Source organism: Chaetodon auriga, chromosome 20 (assembly GCF_051107435.1).
Source record: "Chaetodon auriga isolate fChaAug3 chromosome 20, fChaAug3.hap1, whole genome shotgun sequence".
NCBI classification, from domain to species: Eukaryota; Metazoa; Chordata; class Actinopteri; order Chaetodontiformes; family Chaetodontidae; genus Chaetodon; species Chaetodon auriga.
Genome location: NC_135093.1, coordinates 15,432,083 through 15,449,818, shown reverse-complemented (window position 1 = coordinate 15,449,818; position 17,736 = coordinate 15,432,083). Strand labels below are relative to the sequence as shown.

Below are 17,736 nucleotides of genomic sequence, written 5' to 3'. Positions count from 1 at the left end.
CTGCCTGTGTGCGATTAGGAAGCTGTGCTTCTTGTGTCTCTGTGAACTCCCTGGGAGTGTTTTCAACTCTTGTATCAAAGGCTATTCCCAATTTGTTTCTGTGGATCAAGCAACCAGGACGGCAGCTGAGTGGAATGTTAATAAAAAAAAAGAACGCCCTGCGGGAGCACCCCAGCCACTGTCGTTACCGGTGTGGAATACTGAGAGTGCTGAGGCTGCAGACAGCGGAGGGGTGGGGTGTCCGGTTTGATTCTTCCACTCGCCTCTTCGGGGATATACCCAAACCCCTGAGAGATGCTCTGTTTGTGTATTTTTGATGAGCTAAAAAGTTCTGTTCCTCCATCGGGGGCTCACATTGTAATTTCTGAAGCTGCGTGGAGTAAACAGGCACAGACGTATCCGACAGCATGCTGATGAAAAAGGAGGAGACGACCACTCTGATTTGTGGGACAAGAGATCAATGAAAATTTGATGGGTGTAGTTTGTAGCTCCCAGTCTCTGAGGCAGGGCGGCTGGTGCAAACAGATCTGCTCTTCCAAAAGCAAATTTAAGATTCCTCTGCCCCCGCCGCTGTTAAGATTATGATTTAAGGAGTATAAGCTGATGTCTGATAAGTGCCTGAGGGCAACTTCCACCATGACTTTCCAATAGTCCTGGACCAAGTGTGTTAAAAGCTAATGGCGTAAGCTTGGCTGTTAGCACTCCTTCAACAGCAAAGGGAAAGAAAAGATTAACAGAATAGAGGAGGAAGTCAAATAGTCACTGGAAAGACTCCTAATGTTGATGAGAGGAGTCCTTCCGTTTTGCATTTCACAGCCTATCATTAGCATTAGCATGCTACATCTTACTGCTCTACTGTAGCTTCATGAGCCATGCTCAGACTGAACTTTTACCCCACATCATAGAGAGCTGCAGGGATGATGCATTTCTGAAGGCCAGTCCTGAAGTTAGAATCGCCTGCTTTCCTTGACAAAGAGCCAATAGGATTTCTCAACTGGATTTTGGATTATTGCAGAAAATAAGCTCAACAGCAAACAAAAGTTGAGTACAGTAACCCTAACCCTTCACCAGAAGTACAAGGCTAATGCTAGGCTATAAATGAACTACATCACAATCACATGACTTCCTACTACACTTTACTATAAACTGATAAATCTACAAGTAGGAAAGCTTGAGTCAGAATAGTTTACAAGAGCACAAGTATAAGCACAATGTTGTAAATGCGGACAAGCAAGTAGTTTTCTTGTTCAGTGAGATGACGTTCAACATCCCAGACGACCTCTGCAGTCTCATTTAGCCATTCATTAGCAACCACCTGTTTTAAGACATTTAAAGCTTCAAAATTCATGAGCGGGGTGTTTACTGCCATTTTTTATGTCGTAGAATAAAACTTCCACAGACCTTATTTCAAGTTTCTAACCAAAAACCTATTCAGAAAAACTCATTTGACTCATTTCCAAGTTTTAGGACTCATTCCATATACAATCTAACACACATTTGCACACTTGCAACACATTCTGGTGGAAAGATTGTGAAAAACCTGAACGGACTGCTCAATTGATCGATTCAATGACTAGAAAATCAGATATCTCATTAGCTAAGCAATTTGATGACATCCCCTTGGCCTTTAGGAATGGGTGGATTTTTCATGAATTTTAGTGAAGAAAATAAGCAAAATGAATGTGTCTGTACTGTATGTTCAACAGGACATTTTGCAAAAATGATATCAATTAAACCTCCTAAAAGGCATGGTTTATAATTAACAACTAAATGATATCACCAAAACTATGCGGACAGCCTATACAACGAGCCTGATGCAGCTTTCATGGCAGCTTGGCTCCAAATTAAGGAAATGTTAGTGTTCTTCTGTTTTTTTGGCAACAGTTTTGGGGAAGGCACTTCAATATTTCCATGCTACTATGTACAAAGCCAGATCTGTTTCCCACTTTGGAGTTGAAACATTCTTAGCCCTCTGCACTTCTGCCCCCCTGCCGAGAGATCAGTCCAGCAGTGTTTGCGAGTTTTGGGTCCTGAATCTTAGTGTGAAAATCTTACTTAAATTACATCTGAGGCTCAGAAGAGGAAAATCTTAGACATTTAATACAAAACTGGCAATGAGCAGATCTCATGTTTAGGCTTAAGCATGTAAAGGGAATCGTTAAAGTTTGGATTAAAGCGTTGTGTTACAAAAAAAAAAAACCTGCAACGTTCACCACAGGTTGATAACAGCAAGCATGCTGCACATCTGGCCGCATGTGCAGCCGCGACGTCACGGCGGGTATTTTCTATCAGTCGTCAATGGAAAAATACCTGCTGTGACATCATTGATTTGTACGTGGCCAGGGTTGGGGAGTGAACGCAGTCTGTGACAGGATGAACTGATACAAAAGGCGATAGATTAAAGGTGACAGACTGGTTCGTTTTTGTTTCTTCAGCTTTGCCTTTGCTACATTTACACATTCTGCAAGCAGCCACACAAACACATTGACTTCCCGTGCATGTACACACTGAGACAGCCTAATCCCCTTGATAGCCTGACATTATATCACACTTCATGATCATACATCTTTAATGGGGCAGACAGCAGGACTGAAGAACCCTTTTCACCTTAATCCAAGCTGACACCTCCTCTGTAGACACTGCAACCTGGAAACATGAATGAGGCTCACCTAAAGGCTCCACACTCTGAAAAACTGAGATATTAGACATCCTGCGTAGAAAAAAAGATGCCAGCTGACACGCCCTTCACTTTGAAATCTTATCTCAGCATATAGGAAAATCCACCCAAACTTATCTGAGCCATTTATCAAAATCTTCAGCAGTTTTTTTCTGTGCATATTTATCTTTCCCCGTCCTTTAGTTTACAGGATACATTTTCTGCCTGCCTGATAATTTATCCAGCCTCCAACATCCTGACACATGCTGATGTTTTTCTATCTCCCCCATCTGACTGGTCCACGCTATTTATGTGGCGCAAGTCTGCCCCCAAGTGATTAAACATCATCACAGCAGCAAAGATTGCTCAAACCATTCACACTGCACAATCTCCCATATGTCTAAACATGATTAGGAGTAGATTAATTTACACCTTCGTTTAATTAGTATGGGGGGTTTTTTTATGTTCTGAAACATTAATTCGCACAGAGTGCTTCAGATCGGAAAGCTGTCAAGAGAGAAGAGGAAATAACATACTGTAAGCGCAGGATTCATACAGAGGATAGTAATGTGTAATTAGGCACGTCATGTTTAACACATTCATTAATATGCTCATTAAACGTCAACAGGGATTTAGCCAGAAACAAGGCTGCATTTTCAACTGGGCAAAGCAAGCGGCTGCCCCAGAGCCTCAAGACCCTCAGGTGGCCTCAGGGCTTAAAGTTCACCACGTGGCAATTAGCTTGTGAAAAGTCAGTTAATTGCAAATGTGTTTTTTTTGTGTAGATGTCTGTTCAGCCTCTCACTGAACTCACCAGAACCTCCTCCTTCTTCCTGTTATTTTGCTCCAGTCTCTCTCCTTCTCCCTCTCATCTCTGTACATTTACGTATCTTAACTCACCCGGATGCATCTTTGTCTCAGTGTGTGCAAATCTGGAAGTATTCATGTCTAATTGCGTCTTTACATCGACCTTTAAAATTCAGTTGAAACATTACCGACGTTGAGGCTTCACCTCATGTTAAAATCTAGTTTTAGAGCCTTTATTGTTTCAGTTCATGTTGTGCTTCCATAATACAAATTCCAAAATAAATTATATAGCTTAACTTAAATAGCTTATTGTTATTATCATCATTATTATTATAATAATAATAATTCCCTTTCCAGGCTTCATATGTGTTAGAGTGATGGCTTTTTCTCGTTCAGACATGGTGTCCTGTATGTTAATGTTCCCTACTGCTTCATGAAGGCATGACAGCACATTTACAGTGAGAGTCTGCACTTTGCATTGCTGGATGGTGAATTCTGCTGACAGCTTTATAAAGTGCACATGTGGGGGCTCTTAATTCCTACTTTCTCTCACACTGTATGTAAAGTGGCTTGCTGGCTATTCATTTATTAATCCATGCGCCTGACGTGAAAATATAGAGTGCTGGTCTGAATGCCGTTGTGGTTTCATTTTTAAAGTCCGATGTGACGTGAGAAGAATCTCAACAACTTCAAATAAGCTCAGTGATTTTAATAAGGCCAGCATGACATTTAATCTCTCTATGTATTTAACCTTGTGCTGCTGCAGCCTGAATCTGACAGCATTCAGTTCAGACCTCCACGTTGTTTTAAGTGTTAAACACAGAAATTCTGCTCGGTCTGACCTAGTAAGACTGCTGCCGGAACTACTACATGAAAGTGACTTGACATGATATTTGACCTGACAAGGTGCATGTCTGAAAGGGGCATAATACATGCAGAGTGCACAGAGAGTGGGACAAATGAGGGCCCACTGTATGATGTTGCCTCAGGTCCTCATACTGAGTTAATGAGACCCTGCTGAGAAATCGTGCATATGGTGATATAAATTTTAGACAAGTGTAACATTTTCTAATCATCAAATTCTGTATTTCGTATCGTAAATTTGATGTAAAATTCCTTTATGCGTAGAATGAGGGAGCAGTGATGGTGTCCTGTAATAGGTTAAAATGTCACCTTTTACAGGTGTTCTCAGCGTGTGGTGTTGCCATGCATATATGCCACAGTTATATGTTTCCGCATGCATCAAACAGAATCTTGAGGTGAACGTCTGCCTGTCTTGGACAAACAGACAGTGACACGCGACCCTGTGATGCATTGCTCTCCCTTTTTCTCAGATGAAACCGTCTTTCCTTTGGTTGAGGTCAAACAAAGGGGTGCTACCAGGAAATAATGTTGCTATGGTTGAGTCATTCACACACATCTCCTACTTTTGCACAACCCCTTTTCCGTTTTGTGCCATCCCACTGACATCTCTAATGTTTCCCCCCCACCTCAAAGTAAAGAAGGGAGGATGAGAAGCGAAGGCCTGTCCTGAGGTAGAGCAAAGCAATGTTATCTTTCACTGTAATTGCCAAGTTGTGTGACCTGAACTCAAGGTTCGGAGGAGTACTGCTCCTCCTGCATGACTACATGGACTAAAAGCTACTGAATCATGTAATGTAACAATAGCTTTGGGCCAGGAATGCCAGAACCAATTATACATCACACTCAGTTGCCATACAGCTGATGTTACAGTACACTATCCTCGACAGCAGTGCCTGGTGGGTGAGAGTGTGAGATCAGTTCAACCAAAAATGACAAAAAAAACAACAAATTCCACACGTCCTCCTGGCAGTATCCCGCCATGCTGATACAGCCCCGAGTCCAAAGCAGTACAAAGACAATATGTTTAATGTTTGACCTCACCAACATCACAGACCTTTGTAAATATGTGCTTCTTCTGAATTTTATGCCTGCAATACTTTGTGAGACAGAGGATATTAATACATGGACTCAGGAACGCTTCAGAAAACACAGTTCTTTTGCAAACATTTTGCATTCTGTTTTCTTTTGTGATGGATTGCAGTTTTTGTTGTATTTGTCCAGGGTGAGGTGTCTGCCTTCATCCCGATACAATGGCAGTAAATGAATCCTTGGCCATTTGAAACCATATTTGTAGTCCCAAGGCTCATTTATGTTTTATGTGAATTTGTTGATTTGTGATTTACTTCTTTTAATTTCATTTCTCATTACTCATCACTGAAATTTGCTGACATATTTGACACATTTGGCCTTGTGAGGTTGATATGGCTAACATTTTAGCTGTGTTTCTGGTCTACCTTTAGCTCTGTTTTGGGTTCCTGAGGGAAACAACTGGCTGCTAAATGTTCACCCACTTGTTGCAGACTTTGCATATTTCAGTAAAGTTGGGGGCTGTAATACCAAAACAATGAGCTGAAAGAAGCTAAAAAGCTCAGTAGAGTTGAGCTGATCTGCAGAGTTCGGTGATAATTCTGTGGGTTTTTGACTACATGTTACACATTTTACATTACACACAGTCATTTAACCCCTTTACTTCATACAAAAAATCTGATAAGTGCAGCTTTAATGTTTTTATTGATCTATACATCTTTCCATTTTACTTTGAATTGTGCCTTGTATTAAGTACTTTTTAAAAGTACCCTACAAACAAAGATTTAACAAAGCAGGATTATTGTAATTTGGTATTTGTCCTCCTGGAGAATAGGTTTGCTCTCTCTTTATTTCATATAGAAGTAACTCAGTCTGTCCGTCTGTGGTGAGAATAAAGCTTTGAAACTAGAAGTCATTGCTCTACATTTTTTTTTTCAGTATGATACCCTTGTTCTCTTCATTCCCTTCTTCTTTCAGTCCTTTCCTGTGTGAACCTCCTGCCACCACGGACTGCTGCACCTCTCAGTGTCTCTCTGTATGCAGGACCTGGGGTGAGGCATGTTGCTCATCTCTTAAGCCCATTTAACAGCTCGTTACCCATCCGTCTCTTTCGCTCTCTTTTCCTCTGTTCCAGGCACTCATCACTTCTTGGTCAGGTTCCATTTTGGTAATGCGGTGGAAATGAACCGTGGGCATTGCAAAGCGAAGTGGAGCAGATTTGTGGCAGCGTTTTACCTCCACGCTCATGAAAACACAAACAGGGCCAGGAGAAACAAGGCTCGGTACACACAGGCAATGAAGACACGATGACACAGAAAGCTCAGAGGTTGGCCTGGTGTAATTTTATTGGACAGCAGTTAAACACATGAGGTGTGAGGTGTTACACCGCACATAATGCTTAATGAAAGCAGATTAGCGGTGAGCCGCAGAGACGCTGTTCCGCACAGAAGCAAGCATCTTTATTAGTGTGAACGACACGGGTTTGATCATACTGATGATTAAAAGGATGCAAATTAAAGATACGACTTCAAACCTTCCTTATTAAATACACCAAGAACATGTTTTGAAATGATCATTTAAAGCCTACTCATAACTCTGGCTATGCTAACTGTGTCACGCTAACTTTGCGCTCACCACCTACAGTATGTCTTCTAGCAGCATGAGTCTCCCGAAGCTTCCTCAATAAACTTCAGTTTTACATAAAACATTTCCAATGCTTGCATCTGAGTCCGAACTGAGGTAAACAGAGGAACTTGATCCCTGGATTAGCAATGCAAAGGGATCCACTTCTAGGATAACGAGCTGCATCGCACTTTGGTTACACATGCGAGGCTGTAGGAAGCTGTAGATATAGTGTGAAGGGCTCCGTTCTTTAGTTCTCCTGAGACTCAGAGACAGGCACTGAAGCTGATTTATACAATATACATGCTTCCTCTTATGTTTTCCCCACAGTCTCTTCAATGGAGTTGGCGAGTGTAAAATTAGCATGAACCATAGCCAGAACGATGAGTATTACCTTTCCATAATTACATATGGTCTTCAAAAATACTTCCTAATGACAGCATTCTTCAAAAATGAGCCTGTCATAAAACTTTATTATATACATCACATAAAAAAAAAAAACAGATTTCTAGTCCACAGCTTTCAAAGGTCAGACAGTGGAATCCAGAGTCTGCTCAGGGTCACAGGAGTTCATCAGGAGGAAGAGGCGTTTGGAAAGCTCCGGACCGACCCGCCGAGTCGTGGAGGTGATGCCCTCACCTCTGCGGATCAGAAGGTCAGACAGCAGCGAGGTCTTCTCGTGGCTGGTCTTGCACAGGTTGTAAGCCTGTGGAAAGGAAGTACTCAATCTGATCAGGAGGACAAACACGATTTTTGTGGATACGTCTCTTTGATTAGGACTGAAAATGTTTTGACCTAGTTGTGATTCCTTGATATTTAAACCAACATAGAGGTCAACACACTTTCATTGACTGTGTGATAATGTTTAAGTTTGGTGTTGGCTTTGCGATACAACCAGATGAAAGTGATTTGCTGTCATTAGAAGAAAAGCTTGAAATGCAAAGGCAGCAGACCTGGGCAGCAGTGACTGGCGTACCTTCTTGAGCAGCTGTGGGGAGGGATACGCTGCCAGGATTGCCGAGGCCACGTCTGGACTGACTCTGTTCAGCTGCTGGATCTGTCTCTTCCACACCTGCAGCAGCCCCTTCCCAGCTTTATCCACCCGCTGCCCGCCCGCCCACTCACTCTCCAAGTAGAAAGAGAAGCCCGTCTTCTCCCTCTCTCGCCTGATAACACACCGAGGAACATGCAAAGTGATTATCTAATCTGGCAGAAAAGGAGCCAGACGGAGCTGTAAAGAGCTCGCTTACTTGAAGGGAGCTTCTGCAACCGCTTTGGTTGTCATGGTTATGTGATCTGCAAAGTCCTTCCAGGTCGGCAAGAAGCGGAGCGAGACGCCGGTGTGGAGCTGGAGATGCACCACTGCCTGATGAGACAGAATGATGTGATTCACTAAGAGACAATAATCCCTTAAAATCCCCTCATTTACCCCTGAAAACACACCAAAGCCTTGAGTCCAAAACAAGATGGAGAGAACATCACAACAAAAAGAAGGCAAGCAAATAAAAACACCTGATTTTCTAAATTAACAAAATAAGTAGGTTGTAAAGGGTACATGACTTATAGTATTTTCTATTGTCTTGGCAAAGATTACGTAAAGTATGCAGTTAATAATCCTGATACCCCTCAATTTATACTACCATCAATTACCATGTGAATTTAGGAGTTCACCTCAAAAGGATAAAATAAACCCCTTAAAATTAGATCCAGGGGTGGTTTAAGAGGTAAAAATCTCCTAAAAAACATTTCATTTGTGCCATTCGTTTTCAAATGAAGTACAAATTCAGCAGTTCACCCCACATTTGGGTTTAATCACTGTCCAAATGAATGTTTTTTAATATATTGTGCGATTTTAATGGATAATCTGCATGTTTTACAGGGATATTAAACTAAAAAAGCTTGAATGTCATCACTAAATTTTGACCTTCACTAAAAAAAAACGAGGCCCCTTTAAAGATGCAATCGAAGATTTCAGTCCTGAAGCCTGTAGTTAGTGGTGGTGACGATAAAATGTGGTTTCATGATACAGGTCACAGACACAGCGGGTGTCTGTGGACAGAGGGGCACGCTGAGAGGACTTAGCTAGATCGCTGAGAAGCGGAAGGTGTGCAGCCTGTCAGCTCTAGTTCCTCATCTCACAGCTCACTGAGGTCAAAGTTCAGCTGGTTAAATGCTTTTAATGTGAAGCTGCAGCTGTAGGAAGTGTTCCGTTTGCATTAGCAGCAACTTAATAAAACATTTTTTCCAGGACTGTCAAGACTGACACCCATTTCATAATACTGCAAATATATAAATATTGCAGCAGTTCATCAGTCAGCCATATAGGCATATAGTGACTTAACAGACATTTATTTCAATGAAAACCTTAAAGATTATACCTTTAATGTATAAATTAAGAGATGACTGGGATTTTTAAGCCTTATAAATCCCTTAAACCATACAGATATTCCATTAAACATACATTACTCTATTAAAATTCAATTTATTCTCCATTGATTATGCCCTTAAATAATGAAGTGCATCATTAGGAAAGGGTGAATTAATGGGACTGAGGGTAGAAATGTTAAGTGAATAATTTAACAAATACGAAATCTGTTTTCTCACTTTCATTTTTCTTCTCTAAACTATGAAAAATGCAGATGTTCTTCCTCCACCGAGCGACCCACCTCCTCCACTTCAACTCGTGACACCTCAGGCAGCGCCTCGGCTCCCCCATTCTTCCGTCTCTTCTTCGCCTTTCCTCCCCCTTGCTCCTCCCGCGACACGGCCTCTCGAAACCTCTTCTGGCTTTGCGACTTCTGGGATCTGAGGACAAAAAGTTTTCACTCCGGACATCCTCTGGCAGTTCCCGTTGCTTCGTTTTCCGACCATCACACATACGTCTCACACCATTTCCAGCTGTGCTCCGCCAGACTCTGCTGACAGCGATAGGTGACATGTTTCCACATGCTAAGGCAGCAGCAGATGTTAGCTTACACTGTGTCTGAGTGCCATTCCGTGTTATTTTTTAACATGTCACAGAGAGCTATACTTCACACTCTTGTACACATTCACACTGAGAGCTGCTTGTCTGCTCCACTTTCTCCACCCAGTCAATCAGCCTGTGATCAATCCCACAGAAATCACTGCTACCTGCAGCCCTGACATGAAGTATAGTTTCACACCAACAAATTCGGATCCTAGCAGGTGCTGTCCTCCCCTACCTGAAGTATTTCTCCAGGTCGATGACCACCAGGCTGAGGGTCTTGCCGGGATGACACCTCTGCTGCTGCTGCACCCAGGACGTCAGAGTGGGACCCGAGGCAGAGCCGCCATGCCTCTCCTCCTGCATTAGACCATAGATTGGTATTACAGGACTTGCATTTACCATGTTACCACGTGGGAGACACTATCAATCACTACCCACCGAGACAAAAGCAGCTGAAAAACAGCTTTATTCCACCTGCAGTACGGGCTCTAACCTCCTCCTTCTACTGCCTTCTGACAGAGCTGAATTAGCTGTAATTGTTGTGGACGTGTACAATGCCGTTTGTTTGAGGGTTCCTTTATTGCTATTTAATACTGCTAATGCGTCATGATGTTGATGGAACGGTGCTTTTTCACACTCAAAACAAAGACCATCTGCTCAGCTACGTGGTCATTAAAGTGAGCTGAATTGGATTCTTTCTGTCTATTTGTACACTCGTGTAGTTTCAGACGTCTGCTTATTACTCCTGTATCGTTATGTAACTTTCCTCCATCTGTTCTCCTCCACCCTGTTGCTGTTCGTTAGTGCAGTGACCCCATTTTTTTCCTGTTAGGTTCATCTCATTTTAAAAGCACCGAGGTCAGTCGCTCTGGTGATGCTGTAGTTAATGTGTGACACCAACCTGAACGTGGCTGTGGATCAGCGTGATGATGTCATCGACCGTCATCTGCATCACCACATGGGCCTCTGGTACGCACACTCCATCGTCTGGCTGAGAGGCGCAGGGAACAGACAGGAGATTAGCGCTCATTAGCAAACATTTCGTTCAGTGGCATTATTACTAAATGAGTGCTCTTAAAACTGCTCTTCGTTCTCAACCGTGGCTTCATTTGTTTAAGGCAATTACAGCGAGGTGTCACACGAAATGTGACAAGTATATATTCATGCTTCACCTTGAATAGAACACAGCATTGGGAAACGAGTGTGTGTGTGTTTTATCACCTGTGCACAGGGAGCCCTCCTCATCCAGCTGACACTGCGTGGGAGGGGTTGTTTCTCTATGGCGCAGCTACAACCCAGAGCCTGCACCGACGCCAGCAGAGTCCCGCCACCTTCCAGCTGTAAGAGAGCTGTGAACACAAACGCAGTTATCAAAATCATATCCGCAATAAAGCCGCGATAGCTTCAATAATAGCTCCAAAGCATAAAGGAATAAGCACGTGGGCTTTATTTGCAATATAAAATAATCTTCAATAAATCTACAGACACCCGCAGGGCGCGACTGACTTCAAAGTGATTTTGTTATCCACTTAGGCACAGTAACAAGTATGTCTTCTCTTCACCTGGGTCCACAGCAACCACCATGTGCTTGATACACTCCTCCGGCCTCAGGGCCTTGGCAGCCTCTGCCAGAGCTTTCCTCTCTGCCTTCTGTCTCTCTTCTTCCTGCCTGAGCGCCTCCTTGCCCCTCTGCTGTCTCTCCCTGGCCTGCCTCCTCCTCTGAGCCTCCTCCCTGGAGGCCTGGATCTCCTCAGCCGTCCGCTTGGCAGCCTTCGTCTTGGCAGGAGACGTGTCTGTGCTTCCTGCGCTGGGGAGAGGCCTCGGAGGCAGCCATCGCTGAGGGAGAGACGCCACCTCCTCTGAGCCATTCGAGACCCCGTGGTTCGCTGTTCTCACCTGATGGAGGCTGAGCAGATGCTCTGACTCTGAAATGGTATTCTGGCACGAGAGCCGTGAGCTGGCCAGATTGGATGGCGGATTGTGCTCAGCATCCTTCCCATTAGTGACAGTGGAGGAGGCACTAATCACATTGTCTTGCCTCTGTTTGAGTCTCTGTGCCAGAGGGACATAAGGTGCATCGTCATCAGATTCGCTGCTGATCATCATTACATCAGCCATTCTTGTAGATGCGCCCGCATTGCCCTTTGAAGGGAAGACGACAGCTGCCTCTTCTTCATCAAAGCCATCCAGGCTGCCCAGGTCTGGTTTCTCTGTGCGGCTCTGAGAGGTTTGGCTGAGGTGTCGACCCGGCTGGAGGAAGTCAAATACAGGCAACTCCTCATCTAGGTCACTGGAGGAATCACTGTAGCTGCCCATGTTCTTTCATGTCCAGGAAAATGTACTGTATATGAGATACGAGACCAGAAACATTATTGGTTCACCAAGGCACAGCGCCCACCAAGCCTTGTTCAGAAATCGGCGATTTATTTTTCTTAAGTGTGTTAGCAAGTGACATTATTATCTGTCAGATCATAACATACAATACACACGATGTATAAGTAAGTTACTAGACTCGGCTCTCACAAAACTCACCAAGCAGAACTTCTTTCGATAAATTGTGTGTTTTCGTGTGAGAGGATAAGGACCAATTACAGAAGTCACTTAGTATAACGTTACTGGTTGTTGCTTAGTGAACTGGATATATTACCTTCTAGCTTTGCCGAAATCAGCAGAACTTGCAGAATACATTGCTTTTTAAATTGAGTTTGGCACAGCATTAAATTCCCCTTTAAAAGAAAAGGTGAAACACCAAGGACAAGGCAAGCCCAATTTACCTGACTACAGCCATCGACAGCATGACCGAGCTAATACTGAACAGCTAGCGTTACAACAGAAAGAGCCGTAAGTTAGCAAACGTCACTGTAGTCACGATACTTTGCATACTCACTTTCTACGAAATCTTGCATACAGCCGAGGTAATAAAGAAGAATGATATTTAGGTAAATACTTGCAATTTGCACTAGTTACTAGCTCTAGTTAGTCATTATTTATTTCCATTAACTTAAACTACGTCAAGTTTTGGTTCTCTGTTGCGTGAGAGCTCATTTGATTTCCCCGGGCTGCACGGTTAGCGTTGCGTTCATGTTTTCTGGAATTTGCAATTCCAAGGATCGCCCCATTAACATGTAACTCATACACATTGCGTACGTAACATACTTTTATGATAATTTAAAAGAAATGTTGACCATTAATCGCAATTGACTTTATTTGTATACTATAACGTGGCATTTTGTAAGTTATAATCATAAAGTATTTTAATGTTAATTTCTACCTATAAATATACATTCATGTAAAATATTATTTGTAGTCCTTTTTTGATTCCTGCAAAATGCAAAACGTTACTTGTGATGTCCTTTAACGACAGATTGGGAGCTAATGATGAACAGTATTTTCAGTGTGTTGTTGTGTAGGGCGTCTTTCTTGGGAAACTTGAACGCAGCAAAAGACATCCGGATGTGACGCATATACGCAAGAAACGTCTGTGACATAGTTCAAGATGGCGGCGATGGCGTCCTTGATGTTGAAGTCCAGAGCAGGTATCGACTATCAATTAGAATTTTATACTTTCTTCTCGAATTTACAAATTGCTAATGATAATGTGTGAATTTGGTTCATTTTTACCGGGTAGTGCCGTGCTTTCTGGACTCATACGTTTTTAACACGGCATGTTTTAAACCTAGCTGTGGTAGCAATGTGGAAATTAGCACTGAATGTCATAGTCAAATTTGACGACAGTGTAAACATGACAAAAATTATTTTGTGCTTCACAAGTTTTCTGCCACTCTAGACATTCGGAGAGAATTACTGTCGTATGATACGTCTGGGACACACCAACTTACTATGACTTTTTATGACTATTTATTCAAACAAAGTGTCTCAGTTTATATCGTTTCTCTGTGCACGATGCTGACCTCCTCTGTGAATTTTGTTAATATTAAAATTTGAATTCAATAATATATAGGAAGGTATTACTGTGTGTTTTACACGGAATTTGAAATAAGTAATTAAGACCTTGATAAAGTGTCAGAGTTAAAATGAATGTTGGTGTGATGTCTGTACTTAAAATGCATATTAGCGATTTGAAGAGATCAGGGCTGAAACTGGATCTCTGTGTGACTTCACATTAATGTCTTTGTGCCGCTGTTTTCAGGTCTGTTGGTGCCTGGTCAGTCCTCTCTTCTAGACGCCGTTAGGTTTGCGTCTAAGAAGGCTGGTGGGAGCAGTAAGAACCGCGGAGGAAAGAGTGCTGGCCGGAGATTTGGCTTCAAGAAACAGGATGGTAATAAAAGCTTAGTTTGAACCCTTTCCCATAAGTGCTGTCACTGTTCTTCCTCATGATCAAAAAGTGTTAAAAACAATACATCAGTGAGCCACTGTAATTTCTTATTATATGACACCCTTCTGTCTGAATGTGTATTATTCCACTGCTGAAAATAGACACCAACAAATACACTAATCCTCCTGTTCAAGTAAAGTTTGGTAAAAACTACAGTATCCAGCTCTTGTAGGAAATTAAAATGAGCCTTTTTTTAAGAAATTATGTGTTGTTTTGACATTAGTTGATCACCCATCTTTTTTCCTTTGCTCACAAGGTAACTTTGTCCATGCGGGTAACATCCTTGCAACCCAGAGGCTGACAAGGTATCACCCGGGAGCTCACGTAAGTTACGCTTTCTCTGTCCATAAATCATGATTAGATGTAGTTAAACTATACATGTCCTCATCACGCAACTCCTTCTGTCCTCCTTCCACGGCAGGTGGGGATAGGAACCAACAACACGCTCTTTGCCCTGGAGGACGGCTACGTCAGGTTCACCAAGGAGGTCTATATCCCACCTCCACGCAGCCTTGAGGCCTTCCAGGTCATCTCCAAGCTGCCAAGAGGAGCCGTGCTCTACAAGACCTTCATCAGTGTCCTGCCAGTCAAACAGGAGGGCAAGTTTAAACTGGTGGACATGGTCTAAAACTAACTGGACTGCGCTGGACTGGGAGGCCGTCACTTCCCAGGTACTGTTGTGGTGGTCAGGTTCAAGAAGGGTTTGTTTTGGCTGACGCTGTGGCTGATCACCAGGGACTTAAGTGAACAGCTGACCATGAGCCACAGAGGAGTCAGTGAAACCTCCTCAGTTCCATGATCATGTGACGAAGGAAGTAACGATTCTTTTCATTATCAATTCATCTGCCCATTGTTTTCTCCATTTATTGTTTAGTCTATACAGCGTTAAAAGATTATGAGAAATGCTCGTCACAGTTTCCCAGTGACAGTCCAAAATGTTGACATTTAGATCGATTAATTCTACACGATCTTGATGACACTCTCTTATTGGACTTGGAAAACAAAGGTTCAACTGTGTCACACATGAACAGGTTAGTAACTGGGCTGGAATCAGTCATTACAGGTGTTGTTCACTGAAATGCTTCATGTTCACCCAGGACTTAACCACCTTCAGGATCAGAGGTGCCATGGCCATCATACTGAATATGTGCTGTATTTATGTATTAAAGTTTTATATGTGAAAAGTCTACATCTAATCACTTGGGTCTTATCATGTGTGATATCTTTAACTGCTTAAAGATATCACAAACTTATTATTATTCATTTATTTTGTCACATTCAGCACATTAGTTCCCCAGTTTGTGGCAGAGGAATGGTTTCTTACTCCACATATCAGGTATCAATAAGGTCAGAAAAAGACATTTAAACTGTTTGATTCTTACTATTTTTCACCACTTTTTGATCATTTTGGAGATTCCACTACTAAGATCAAACCACATCCCCGCTATCCTTTTAAGCAGATTTGAGTGTGAAAATATTATTGGTTTATCACTTAGGACAAGCTTTAACTTTGGTTCTTGCTAATTTGTCCACAGACATTTGCAGTTTTCCAAGTGGTTTATGAAAAAATAGTCTTTTGACAAAAAGTGTAATACCCAAACTCACCACAAGATGACGCACAACCACTGCTATGTTAACGTGTGAGCTCCTCAGTTCGGTTTTGTCCTGTTAAGTGTCAGTATTAGGGTAAAAATTGCACAATGGCATTGCAGCTCAGTTTCTTCATAGATAAAATTTACAGGAAAATACTTAATTTTAAGAAAAATAAGGTTTCTGATTACTCAGTCACTCAGTCTCCCTACATTCTATCATGTAATATGAACAATCCCTGTAGAAAATGTGCTGTAAATGAGCTTATCAGAAACATCATTTGCCAGTATTTGTTTGCACAAGCTTTCAACAGGAATTAGGACATCAACAGGGCCGGCTGTATGTCAGAGGCTTGTGGTATGCTGAGGGAGTGTGGGTAACGCCTGGTACACTGTATGGGAGTTGGAACGCTGTCATGAAGCTGAACAAATGATGGATGTAAGGAGTTTGAGGACATGGCGTTCTAATTCTTTGATGGTGGAGGGTAAATCGTTGTTTGTGAGTCAACGTGCGCTGCCTGACTGGACGCTGTGCTGAGGATAAACTGAGGAATATCTATAAAAAGCACGAGAAAATAGATCCTTTGATATCTGCCGCTATGTACATGTTTTCCCTCTTCAGAGGGAACAAATGAGTCATGAAGTTACTGAATAGCCATTAGCTATTGTTTCGAGATCTGCATTCTTGGTTCTCAGTCCAGGCCAGTATCACTGCAGGTGCACGGCACAAGCACAGTTTTCAACAGAGCACTCTCGCTCTCCCAAAACGAACTCTGGTCGCGGTGGGTTTGTGTTTCTGGAGGTCAGTGTTTGATCTGGGTTAAAGAGTAGCCCGGTGCTTTCGTACTTTACCTCTCCTATTCAAAGCAACAGTCATTAGCGATGAGCACAGGCCAAACAGAGTTACTGTTTAAGCGATGCCTGGTCTGACGAAAGAGACCTCTGACAGTAAAAACCTGTAGGTTTCTTTAGTTAACCTCAGTCAGACAACAGTCTTGTCTGGACAGAAGAAAGATGTTTGGTTTTAAATTTCATGTTTCCACATGAACACAATGATCACATGGTAACACTGAGTTTTCAGTCTCTATTGGTGGAAATGTCGGTCAGTTGGTTCACTGGTTCAATGGATGGCCCAAGAGGATGAATCCTACTGATTTTAGTGATCCCCATTGCCACCAGCAGGTTGATGGGTTCTTTTTAGTAAAATGTCTTGAGAATTATTGGATGGATTACCATGAAATTTGGCAAAGATTTTCATGGTGCCCAGAGGATGAAACCTAATGATTTTGTTGATTCCCTGACTGATCTAGCACAACCAGCAGGTCAAAGTTTTCACCTATCCAGTCAAACATCTCAACATCTAGTGGATAGACTGGTCTGTACCAATAGTCATGGTCCCCAGGAGATGAATCTTACTGACTTTAATGATCCACTGATTTTTAATCTAGCGCCAGCATGCGGTTGACATTTATGGTTGTGAGTGAAATGTCTCAACTATTGAACAGAGTGCCGTAAAATTTGACATTTGTGTACCTCACAGGATGAACTGTAATCACTGCTGATCCTCTGAGTTTTTATCTGGAGCCATCAGTAGATCAACATTTCAGTTTGCCAATGGTTTATGACCAAATACCATTCCCTAAAGCCTCAGCTGTGCTTTGTGATTAGTGCTAATTAGCAAATGTTTATATGAACACGTGCCAGGATGGTAAACATTACCTGCTAAACATCAGTACGTTAAGTCATTCTGAAAATGATCATTCTTATCTAGAATCAGGCACTACGGCACGTATGGGTGAATAAGTTCCAGTTTCCCAGTAGGAAACAGTTAGACAATATTTTTCTTACAATCTATCATTGTAGTGAA

General features: G+C 42.4%; 2 protein-coding genes across 2 annotated transcripts; one reads left to right on the top strand and one right to left on the bottom strand.

Annotated features, from left to right (window-relative positions):
* Positions 1 to 6,675: 6,675 nt before the first annotated feature.
* eme1 (essential meiotic structure-specific endonuclease 1) lies at positions 6,676 to 13,034 on the bottom strand. Its single transcript, XM_076760333.1, has 9 exons — positions 12,832 to 13,034; positions 11,507 to 12,285; positions 11,166 to 11,293; positions 10,846 to 10,935; positions 10,180 to 10,301; positions 9,643 to 9,781; positions 8,227 to 8,342; positions 7,953 to 8,142; positions 6,676 to 7,682 (listed from the first exon to the last, which is right to left on the bottom strand). The coding sequence occupies exons 2-9, from the start codon at positions 12,258 to 12,260 to the stop codon at positions 7,506 to 7,508; spliced, it is 1,716 nt and encodes a 571-aa protein (XP_076616448.1). The 5' UTR covers positions 12,261 to 12,285; positions 12,832 to 13,034; the 3' UTR covers positions 6,676 to 7,505.
* A 345-nt stretch (positions 13,035 to 13,379) lies between these two features.
* Positions 13,380 to 15,469, top strand: mrpl27 (mitochondrial ribosomal protein L27). Its single transcript, XM_076760210.1, has 4 exons — positions 13,380 to 13,480; positions 14,095 to 14,223; positions 14,537 to 14,604; positions 14,702 to 15,469. The coding sequence occupies exons 1-4, from the start codon at positions 13,441 to 13,443 to the stop codon at positions 14,906 to 14,908; spliced, it is 444 nt and encodes a 147-aa protein (XP_076616325.1). The 5' UTR covers positions 13,380 to 13,440; the 3' UTR covers positions 14,909 to 15,469.
* The last annotated feature ends 2,267 nt before the right edge of the window (positions 15,470 to 17,736 follow it).

Coding starts and splice junctions, on each gene's coding strand:
- eme1 (XM_076760333.1), bottom strand. CDS start 12,260: ATGGGCAGCTACAGTGATTCCTCCAGTGACCTAGATGAGGAGTTGCCT. Junction 11,294..11,506: donor GGTGGTTGCTGTGGACCCAG/GTGAAGAGAAGA, acceptor TTGTGTTCACAG/CTCTCTTACAGCTGGAAGGT. Junction 7,683..7,952: donor CCCCACAGCTGCTCAAGAAG/GTACGCCAGTCA, acceptor TCCTTTCCACAG/GCTTACAACCTGTGCAAGAC.
- mrpl27 (XM_076760210.1), top strand. CDS start 13,441: ATGGCGGCGATGGCGTCCTTGATGTTGAAGTCCAGAGCAG. Junction 13,481..14,094: donor GATGTTGAAGTCCAGAGCAG/GTATCGACTATC, acceptor CGCTGTTTTCAG/GTCTGTTGGTGCCTGGTCAG. Junction 14,605..14,701: donor GGTATCACCCGGGAGCTCAC/GTAAGTTACGCT, acceptor CTTCCACGGCAG/GTGGGGATAGGAACCAACAA.